The sequence below is a fragment of the Centruroides vittatus genome, unplaced genomic scaffold (assembly GCF_030686945.1).
Source record: "Centruroides vittatus isolate TY-2023 unplaced genomic scaffold, ASM3068694v2 contig_922, whole genome shotgun sequence".
Taxonomy (NCBI): Eukaryota; Metazoa; Arthropoda; class Arachnida; order Scorpiones; family Buthidae; genus Centruroides; species Centruroides vittatus.
Genome location: NW_027122609.1, coordinates 175,924 through 188,286, shown reverse-complemented (window position 1 = coordinate 188,286; position 12,363 = coordinate 175,924). Strand labels below are relative to the sequence as shown.

Sequence of the window (12,363 nt, the reverse complement as noted above, 5' to 3'; positions counted from 1 at the left end):
GAATCAATTTGAAAACTAACCACATTTTGAGTTAATCTTTATGTAATATAAGCATCCGGATTAACTGATGTTGCTATTAGAAATTATTATTATTATTATTTTTTTTAATCAACATTTATTTGCCGTGGCTTTCGCCTTTACAAAGGGGTTACAAAGTCATAATGACATTAATAATTACAGACATTGTTATATATAATTACAAAAATAATAAATGATATAACTTAATTAGTATTATGTTAACATATTTAGTAAATAACAGAAAAATTTATAAACTTTATATAACATATTGGAACTTAGATTATCATCGTATAGACAAAACATATCAAAATCGGTTGTCAAAACAATGTCCTTTAAATGCTCGGTAAGTTCACAAGATACAAATAAGTGGTTCTTGACGCTTTCACAGAATCTATTACATAGTGAACAATTGGAATGAGCCAATATGTTCATTCTACGCCCATTTAATACAATAGTGTAATCATTAAGTCGTAATTGTATTATTAGAGATTTAATATTATAATTTAAATTTGATAATAGATAATATCGAGGTGTCCATGGGGATGCTAAAGAAGTATCAAAAAGACTACGCTTTTGCTCAATATAATGAATATCTTGGGCCCAATATTTATCTTTTAATGACTGAAATATTTCAGCTAGAAATAGTCTTTTATCAGAAATTTGAGTATAATAATCAGCAGAATAACCTAGATCAAATAATAAACGTTGGACTGAAGAAGGCCAAGTTACAACCGAAGAATTTCTACCTATTAAATTCAATTTGTTATAAATCAACTTTCTAGGATCATAATCTGGTAACTCTAAAATTTTCATCCAATATCTGAAAATGGCCATTGTTAAACGTATAGCCATCGGCGGACGGCCCAATTCAAATCTTAAAACAGGTCCAGGCACCGAACGATTAATATGAAACGTCGATCTAATAAACCTCAGTTGAGTCTTCTCTAGTTTATCGATAAGAGATGATCCCCAAATAGGGAACATAAATCCTAAACTTGAGCGTATCAAGGAGTCAAACAATCGGAAGTATGACTTAATGGAAGACTGTTTCATTCTAACCATAAGCTTTATTAAATTGGAAAGCTGAAGTTTATATTTCAAAAACAATTTTTCTAGGTGAAATGAAAATAAACCCTGTGGAGTAAAATAAACACCCAGATATTTATAGGACGAGACAATCTCCAACTCAGAATTAGATAAATAAAATTTATCAGCCTTCCCCAGTCTACCCCCTCTCCGAAAAACCATTACTTTAGATTTTGTCTCATTAATAAGCAGTTTATTAGACTTACAATAATATTGTAGAAGGTCAAGTTTCTTCTGAAGGCCAATAGATGAATACGAAAATATTACAATATCATCGGCAAACAAAAGACAGTTCAATTCTACCTCCGGTGATATAGATATACCCATAGTATTATGACTGCAAAAAAAGTCCGGGAGATCGTTAATGAATAAATTAAACAAAATAGGACTAAGTGGTTCACCTTGTGGAAGACCTTTATTAGCAGTTACCGCTTTCGAAAGACAACGATTAACTTCAATTTGGAAAACAGTGTCAGAAAACAATTGTCTTATGAGGTTAATAAAAGATGATGATATACCTATCCGAGAAAGCTTCGACCATAAAATATCATGATCTATTGTATCAAACGCCTTTGACAAGTCGATAAATCCAACATAAAGTTTTTTGCGTTTCTTCGTCAAAATTAATTGTAAAATTCCAAGAAATATAAATAGATTATAATCAACACCTCTACTTGCTACAAAAGCACCTTGACTAATAGTTATAATATGAGATCGCTCGAGCCAGAGTCGCAAACGATTAGCCAATATCGTAGAGAAAATTTTCCTAATTACACTAATTAGCGATATTGGACGGTAATTCAAAGGATCGAGACGATCACCCTTCTTATATATCATTTTTAAGCAGATATTTTTCCAAGTAGTTGGAAAAGAATAATTAGTTTTAAAATTATTAAATAAAGATAACAAATCATTCAAAGCATTAATCGGAAGAAATTTAATCATCTCAGCCTTAATAGCATCTAAGCCAGGGGCTTTATTATTTTTTAGAGAACGAACTACAGATTGTAATTCGTCAAAAGAAAATTTGTCATCAAGTAATGGGTCCATATTGCCATTAGTACTACTAAACAGTACAGCCAAAGATGGTCCAGAAAAATAAGTTTGCAAATATTCCGACCAATCACAGATAGAAATGTTATTATACACGAATTTGTTAGTTCTAAATTTATTAACAATCTTCCAAAATTCAGCAGAGTTTTTAATATGCGATAATTGAAAATTAATCTTATTCCAAAATAGTTTCTTTTTGGCCTTACAGAGGGATTTGAAAGTTTTTTCCAAGTTGGAGTAAATAATAAATTGTTGCTTAGATCTTGATCGCCGAAATGATCGTAGAGCACGATTCTTTTCTCTTTTTGATCGTAAACAATCAGCATCAAACCAAGACTTTGCAAATTTTCTTAAACAATCATACTTGACATACATATTACTTTGAATTACAGATTCAAGGATCACGTCAACAAAGGACGAATAAAAAGAAAAAGAATCCAAAAAGAATTCACTTTTGAGATCTACGTATCGCTTGGTAACATTACACAAATACTTATCCAAACACGAAGGTCTCCACACATAACGACAAGTTTCGGTAGGGGATTCTTTACTGAGAGGAAGAGAATTAAACCTAAAGGCAATAGAAACTGGGAGATGGTCGGAATCAAATTTATTCAAAACCTTAAAGTCCACTATGTTATCAACTAATTCAGAATTTGTAACTATCAAATCAATAACTGATGCGCCCAAAGAGGAAATAAACGTAAAGTTCGCAGGGAAATCAGTAACGAAACGACCATTTAAAAGAATCAGACCATAAGATTTGACCAAGTTCAAAAAATGTCTTCCTCTACAGTTAAAGATCCTATCTTTAGACTCTCTAAGGTTGTAAAAATTTAGATTAGAGCCTGTATATAATGTATCTATTTCGGAAGCAATTCTAGCATTAGAATCACCAAGGATCAAAATGTCATCATCATCTTTAAAATCAAGAATCAATCTATCAAGATACTCAATCAGTGAATCATGTTTATTGATAGAAATATAAACCAGGACGATTAGTAGTCTAGGACGATCATTAAACAAAAGTTTATCGAATGTAAGTTTGGCGATAATAAAATTATCGGAGGAATGACAAATTTCTAACTTACCAAGTTTCCGAGAAATTACTAATAACAATCCGCCAGATGGTCTTCCAGGTCCCTCAGATTTATGAGCTAGAGATTCAGTAAAATAGAACTGAGAATCTAATGATGAAAGAAGTGTTTTCAAAGAAGATGTCATCCAGGATTCAGTTATGCCAATAATATGATATGATAAGATGAAATCAACAAAACTCTTATCAGTAAAGTTAGTATACAATAAACCTTGGCTATTCCAAGACAACACCTTTAACGTAAATAAAACTTCTGAGTAAGGAATAACAGGTAAAGTTTTTAATTTTCGTCCGTTCGACGAACCAGCGACTTTCCTGGTAATAAAAAAGGTTCAATCTTCATCAGCTTATTATTCAGTAAGTCAAACGTAAAGTTATCTCCATCAATTGTTAGACAATCAGCTCTCATGAACGCAGATTTGCCTGTCTCCTTAGCCTCTCGATAAAAAGGGACAAGATTTCTTCTCCTAATTCTCGATCTCCAATGTAAATCATCAAAAACCTTTACTCTAGAACACTTTTCCCTCTTTCGGATGTTATGTACATTTCGGTAAATGAGTTTTTTATCGGAGGCAACATCGAGTTCAGCCACCACCAAATTATTCTTTGAGACTAATTTAAGATCTTTCACCACAATAGAGTCGCCATTGGGTCTTTTAACAGATGACAAAATGTCGGAAATCAAGGACAAAACTTCAGTCGAATTTCCCTCTAATCCGGCAATAACAATATTATTCCTCTGACGTTCGTTAGACGATGAATCTAAGAGATATAAAAAATAGGAGGTCGGAGTAGTAGATGAAACATTTACGTTAGAAATTTCCTCTACCTTCTTCTCCACATTGAGGAGACGCTGTTCAAAGTCTTTATGCAAATTTGCCAGCCATTCGAATTTAGTAGATAAATCTTCGAGTTTAATCAAAATGGTATCAAATTTCTCCTCTAAGAAAGAAAACAAATTTTGAGGTACATTAGACGAAGCCAGAGGAGGAAAGAAAGATTCCAGTTGTTGAGATTTTAGAGTTGGTTCGCTAGGAGATCTTTGTCGTTTGCCAACAGATGATATGGACGACTTTGAAGGAGGGGAGGAAGGAGGAGTGCGAGACATCGGGCCAGAGTTAGACTCGATGCCTTCAATTAGTAATAAAGCACATAATAATAAATATAGATCAAAAACTTTAGTAAAATTAAAGTAAAGAAATACACAATTTGTAGAAAAAGCCATATCCAAAGCGTTAAAGTTCAGTAATGACAGCTCACTCAAAAACTCACCAACACTGACGAACGACACAAGCGCCCCTCGCTATTAGAAATTTTAATCATATGTAGATTTCATTATGGTGTGTTTTCTTATGATAATAAAATATTTTTTGAAATAGTGTTAAAACATATGTAATAATACTCCTTCCTACGAACTCTATCAAAAAAACAGACTTCACAGTTTTTGTATTTTTTGCAAAAGATTGAACTTTTCAATAAATAAAAATTTGCATGCAAATTGTTGTAAAATGCTATATTATACATTATTTTCAAAAGCTGATAGATACAGTGATATCCCTTTTTTGACTTGACTCCTCATTCTTGCAAATTTTTGGAACTTACATGTGCATATCTTCTTTTGCATAATCCAAATTCCAAAGAAAAAGTAATTGACACTGGAAATGGAAATATTCCTTTGTATTTTTTCATTATAAAATTAACAAAAGTGAAATAATTGTTTATTCCTTACTTATTAGTAAATACATAATTCAAATAACTTCTAAAAAATGAAGACAAGTTCTAATATCTACCTTGTTTACAAATTATATTGTGCAGTAGTTGACACTTCTTGAACACTCAGACCATAGAACCAGTTTGACTCATGCTTTCTTTACATAGGTGACAGAAAATCTGACAACAAATAATATTTGAAGAACTTAAGTTCACTTGTAACTTTGATAGCTACATGGATTCTTGTATTGTGTTAAGTGTAATAGTAATCTTTGAGTTATAACAGAAAAAAGTAAATACTAGTCAAATCATGTCATCCTAGACAAGACATTTAGTTATATTTTTGTAATGTTTTTTATTTCATCATTTTCTAGAAAATCATTAAGTTTTTTCTTGAATGGTGTATAAGTAATATGCAAAAGAATTGAAATGTGAAGCTGTTACTAATAAGGTTTACTGATGTGATTTTATTTTGTTCCCCTATTCTCACTGTCTCATTAAAGGAACTAACTTAATCTACAATTAAATAAAACATTTTATATCAATACAGAATATTAATATAAAAAAAAGTTAAACTTTGCTAACAAGATAATGGAATATTTCATACCACCACATAGACTAGATAAGATATAATGATAAAGTTTAATATTTCTATTTTGTCACTCTGATCATTATAAAAGTAAACATCTATTTGTTTGAAATCTTGACATTATAAAAACTTACATCATCAACTAATTGAGGACTTCTATTCAAAAATAGGATAACTGGAACTACTTTTCTCACACCTCTAAGCAGCAGACTAATTTCTTAATGCAAAAGAGCATAATTTAATTTCTAGAGACAAAAAATACAGTGCATGACCATTTTCTTTCTAAATATTTTGCTTAAGAATATTCATGCGAGTGTGATATTCTTATCAAAAATGATATAACTTTAAATTTAATTATACTGTATTTTGTAAATTTTTCTCTGAAACTTAAAATATGAGGCATAAAAATGGTGTAGGAAGCAAATATTTTGTTTCATTTTCAAATTGTTCCAATTATCCCATTTTTTCAAGCAATCCTCAATCTGTATCTAGCTCAGTGTAAGAAAGTTTTCAATTATAATTGTTTGAACAAAGCATTGTATTTAGGTAATATGATTTGTAATAAAATTATTTGAATGTTATTGTAAACTTTTCCATATTTTTAAGTGTGAAAAAATTGTAACCAGTTAAATTCTTTGCACATCTTCAGAAGAATAAATTATTTTTAATTTTAGTTCCATATTATATTTTAATAATAAAATGAATTTCTTTTTTTCAGAACTGTTCATATTATTGGTTGTTTTCAATTTTTATTGGCTACTTTGTTAACCATCCATTGTATACTCCTCCAAGTAAGTACAAACAAAATTTTTGTGATTTTTGAAATTTAACATTTATGAAAAAGCAATGCAAATATTTACAGTTTGATCATAAAATATCTTTTCAAGTTAGTTAGTTACTAGTTTTGCTGTTGTTACTTTGACAATATATTATGTAAAGTATTGTTTTATAATGCATACATAATTTGATGAGGACCAGAAATCCTAAATTTCCTACATGATAGCAAAATAATAAGATTTTTGAAAAATTTTTCAGAATGAATAAAACAATGCTTACAATAATGTAATTCACACAGCTGATTTTTAAAATCAGCCTTGAAGCAAAATTACATGTATTATTAACAACTTTCATGATATTTCACAAAAATCTCTGTATGACCAATATTGTTGAACACTGTTATGATAATATATTTGTGCATATATTTCTAATATCTGCAATCTTCATTTTTTCAACTTTTCAATGAAAATGAATCTTAAATTTCAATTGTGTCTTGTTGGAAAAAAGTAGGTTTTTCATTTGTAGAAAATTCAATTCACTACTTATAATTTTTTTTCATTTTATTGCATGTAATGAAAAATAAGTAAATTTATACCAAGAACAAACAAACTTATAATATGTAAGCAGAGTTTAAAATCTGCTATTCATTAGCACCCCTCCCCATTAACTCCACATCTGCGATGGTCAAGAATTCAGAGAACTGAGGGGTCACGAAGGGGAAGGAAGAGCTTGGACAGGGGAGAGAGGAGAGAAAGGTCACCACTTTTTAGACCGGACATGTGTGCAACGGATGTTGAAGTCATCTGTTCTTGTGATCGCCTTACTTTTTAGTTTAACTATTGTATTATTAAAATTTGTAATATTACAAATTGGCGCAGTCGGCAGGATTTCAGTACACAGCTGTATTTATATAGTAGAATTATGCTTTTTAAATTTTTGGTTCAGAAGACTGAAGACTCCTACATTATCTCCCAATATCAACTAGAAGGGGAAGACAAATGGACGGAAATCGATCAAGAATTTCAAGGAATTGAAAATCATCCGGCAATTTCGACCTCGTCGGTTTTTCAAACTGCTATCCGGACGATGATGAATTATTGAACACTATCTATTTCATTATCGGAGACAGAAGGTGAGCTCTATCTTAACAAAACTTTAATACGACCGGTCGCCTCGGACAGTTCGTCTGACCCGAAGTCGGATGTGTTGGCGTAAATGGTTCAGTTGCAAAAGCTGTACATGAACCAACAAGCCGAGACGTTGAAGATTATGAACTCTTTTCGGCAAACCATCGAAAAAATATCATTAAACTCATCTCGCGATACGAACGTAGAAAAATATGATGGAAAATCGAAGGAAGCGCGTGTTTGGATAATTTCATACGAACACACGTGTGCATCTCACAATTGGATTACAGACGAACAAAAGATCCGTAACCTTCGAAATTATTTGAAAGGAATTGCCGTGAAATGGTACATTTCTCGAGTATTAGATAAGGTCGGTGATAATTGGGAGGAATGGAAAAACTCTTTTCTTAGTGTGTTCGGACAGAATCGGATCCAACTTTCCATATTAGCGGATATGTGGGAATATCGTAGTGGTTCACTATTGGAATATTATTTTGAAAAACAACGGCGTATTCAACTTGCATATCCAGATATTGGGGAACAAAGCTTTATCACCATGGTAATACATGGACTACCAGCGGATATGCAAGCTATTCTTCTTCAACACAATTTAAACGACAAAGAAAACTTACGTGTCGGATTGAGCAAATTGGTACCTACAAAAAACTCGGTACTGAAGAAAATCGAAAGAAGGAATAATAATATTCATAGTAACCTAAGTTTTACCTCCGTGAATGAAATTGATAATGGTCCAAAAAACGAGTAAGGAAGGGTTTACCGATCCCTCTGACAAAATTGGATCATTGTCTAGTCACAGATCATAATGATCCTCGAATATTCTCAATGGAAGTGAACAACGTGTATTGCTCAGTTTTTCTAGATCCAGGATTTACGGTCAACCTTATTAGTCCGAAATTGGTAGATAAATGCAAACTAGAATCCCATCCTATACATACAGTCTTAAAATCATTTAACCCTTAGCCTGCCGTCTGCCACGCCCCCTTATTTTGTAAAACGGCCAAGGTCAAAATAGGTGAATCAGGCAATATTATTTTAAAAATTCACTAAAAATTAAATTATTATTTTATTCATATGAAAAAAATCACATATATTTATCAATATAGTTAGTTTTAAATACGACATATTTCGATAAAGTTTGTTTGAAAAATTTATGAGAAAAAAAAAAATATATATATGATAACTGACATTCAGACTCGAAAATTTGTTACTATTTGTCAAAATTAACATTGTCTGGTTACTTCATTCTTATTGTCACTGAGCCAATACGACACGTACAATATTGTTCTGTACAATTTGATATAATATTTATGCATGTATGTTTATTCGTTGTGAAATAATCGCACATTATATCAAACATTTGTTTGAAATCTGAACTTTATTCTGCTTTCAACTAATATAATGAACTAATATACTTTATACATTTTATATTAAACAAGATTATTTATTTTCGTAATAAACATATGATTACCAGTAGCAATAGATGTAACATTTGCTGATATTTTAATTTAAAAAAAAATTAAAAATTAAAAAAATATATAAAATATCAGAACTGAAAGTCATAACTTGAATATTTATAATGCATTAACATATTATAGTTGAATAAACTTATTTTAGCAGTAATGAACTTATTATAGTAATATTATTGCATGAATATGCTAAAAATGAAATAAAAAATTATCAGAAAATGAAAAATTAAGGAAAAAACATCAATAATTAAAATTTTTTACATCGACAAAACACCACCTGGACAAAAATATGTGAAACAGACGATACCGTCAAGTGCTGACATCTGTTGTCAATAAATTTTATAAAAATCGATTTTTAACAGGGTAACGATGAATCGGTACCCTGGCCGTTTTGCGAAACAATTAGGGTAACGATAGATCGGTACCCTGGCCGGGAAAGGGTTAATGGAGCACTTACTGTATATAGGGAGGGTGTTTTGGCTACTATAAAGTTTAGAGACCATACCCAACTCATAGAAGCAATTATTGTTAAGGAAATGGACTACGATCTTTTGTTAGGGATTCACACATTGGGAAAACTTAACATCTGCTGGAATTTTGGTAATCAGGAAGTTTTATTAGTTAAAACCGACAGAATTATATTACGGAAAGAAGACGTTTTGCGGCATTTTCCGGGCATTGATCAACCCGATTATACCAGACCCCCTAAGTTCACTGTCAGTTTTAATATAACAGATACGAAAGTGATCAAATGTAAACCCTATCGGTTGTCTCGTGACAAATATCAGTGGTTAAGGACCAAATAAAAGACTTGTTAGCACAAGGCATAATAGAAGAAACATCATCTCCTTATGCTTCTCCTTGTGTTGTTCTTCCCAAAGGGAATGGCGATTACAGATTGGCTCACAATTATATGAAAATTAATGAAGTGACTGAATTGAATCCTTATCCCTTTCCCTTAATAGACGATATTATCAATAGATTCGGAGGATGCAAATATTTTACAAAATTAGACTTAAAAGATGGATTTTGGCAGATTGGAATTAGTGAGGAGACTCGGAAGTATATGGCATTTGTCATGCCATTTGGACATTATCAGTATACTCGTTTGCCTCAAGGTTGGAAAAATTCTCCGGCATTATTTCAAAAAGTTATGAATAAGGTACTGGGGGATCTGTTGGAAAATGAAAAAGTTTGGAATTATATCGACGATATAAGCACGGGCTGACAATGAAATAAGTAATGCGGAGCTCACATATCAAGTATTTGAGAGGTTATACAACGCAAACTTTGTTATAAACCTAAATAAATCAGAATTTAATGTAAATAAAATCAAATTCTTGGGAAGAGTTATAGATAGTTTTAGCAAAACTACGGCAACAGAGTCGATCAAAAAAGTTCGTAATATGCCTCGGCCCCATGATCTTCACACGGTAAGGTGTTTCACTGGACTGACTGGAAACTTCCGTGCATTTATTCCAAATTATGCTGCTATTGTTCGACCTTTAGATCAACTTAAACAGAAAGACATTCCCTTCGAGTGGACGAAAGAATGTGAGCAAGCATATCAAGAATTGATTCGAAGAATTACATCGAATCCTATATTACAAACTCCTGATTGGAGGCTGAACTTCGAGCTTTGTACCGATGCTTCCCATTATGGCAGCGGCTCTATATTATATCAGCGGGACACCGATGAGATGCAAGGAAGACAACTACGAGTTATAGGATACCAATCATATACTTTTACATCAGCGGAGGTTAACTACAGCACAACTGAAAAGGAGTGCTTGGCCGTGATCAAGGCGATTAAATATTTTCAAAGTTTCTTGGAGGGAAGAAAATTCACCGTGCATGCCGATCACCAAGCACTTACCTTTTTAATGGGATTAAAAGAACCGAAAGGAAGGTTAGGCCGGTGGCAAGTCTTTTTACAAACCTATGATATGAAAATTAACCATCGCACTGGAAAAGAATTAACAGACGCAGATGCCATCTCCAGATTGTGTTCCCACGTGAAATCGACAAACACAAGTGGCAAAAGACCAAGAATGGCCGGTTGATTGTCCCGAATAATATTCAAAACAGCATTATGAAGTGGTATCATGATGATCCGGACAGTGGGGATCATGATGGGTTTTGGAGGACTTATTACAAGTTAAGGGCACGGTTCTGGTGGCCTAACATGAGACAAAGTATCCAACGTTACGTGCAGACCTGTCCGATGTGTCAATCCGTCAAGTTTAAATACTGACCCCGTCAAGACCAACTCTATTTGCCCCCGCAATCGAAAATACCCTTCAATACGGTACATATTGATTTTGCGGAGCTTCAGAAACTCAGTGAAAGGGGTAAGAATGACTAAATCATTTCTAGTGGTCATAGACGAAGCTACACGGATAACTTATGCTAAAGCTATGAAGGAGGATGTGTGTAGTGTCATCCGTTATTTGGATAATTTACCATTATTCAATAATGTAACTACTATCATCAGCGATTGCGGATCTACCTTTAAATCGGACAGTTTCAAGCAATGGGCCAGAGACAGGAATATCACATTAAAAACTACATCTCCTTATCATGCTGCCAGGAACGGAGTGTGTGAGAGAAAGATACGGGATCTCAAGAAATTCCTTAATTGTTATCCAGATTTCAAAGGCGGGTGGAAAAATTGCTTGGATGCTGCAGTTTGCCACGAAAACCGAAGCTACAACTCTTTTTTAGGTTGCTCTCCATTATTCAAATGGCAATGAACAGTTGTTAAGCTGGAAGCTGACAGCGAATTCGGAATTATAGATTTACAATCATATGAAAAGGAGCGTACCAAAGAACAACAAAAGAAATATAGAGAATCTATCAAAAAATATTATAATAGGAAGCATGCAGGACCATTGGTAAATATTAGAGTTAGATCCTGGATTTTAGTTCAGAGTGGTATGAGGGGAAAACATCCGAACATTAAAGGACCGTATCGTATCGATAAAATAATATACTACGACAACATTCCTAAAAATGTAATGTATAGAACGAAAAATGGAACTAAAAAGATAGCTCACCTTACCAATATAAAATTGTATCATCACAAGGGTGATGACAAGGCTAAAAAGGGGGGTGTAAGCAGAGTTTAAAATCTGCTATTCATTAAGCACCCCTCCCCATTAACTCCACATCTGCGATGGTCAAGAATTCGGAGAACTGAGGGGTCACGAAGGGGAAGAAGAGCTTGGACAGGAGAGAGAGGAGAGAAAGGTCACCACTTTTTAGACCGGACATGTGTGTAACGGACGTTGAAGTCATCTGTTCTTGTGATCGCCTTACTTTTTAGTTTAACTATTGTATTATTAAAATTTGTAATATTACATAATATTCATGTTTGAATGTAAAGAACTAACAAGGAGAGGACATGGCTTGCAGCCATTC

The 12,363-nt window shown here is 32.7% G+C and overlaps 1 protein-coding gene across 1 annotated transcript in view; it reads left to right on the top strand.

Annotated features, from left to right (window-relative positions):
• The window catches only part of LOC136984548 (probable very-long-chain enoyl-CoA reductase art-1), a 35,707-nt gene that overhangs the window by 20,991 nt on the left and 2,353 nt on the right, over positions 1 to 12,363 (top strand). Inside the window, exon 8 of the mRNA XM_067281584.1 lies at positions 6,271 to 6,343. Coding sequence (XP_067137685.1) covers positions 6,271 to 6,343 — 73 coding nt within the window. The remainder of the gene's footprint in view (positions 1 to 6,270; positions 6,344 to 12,363) is intronic.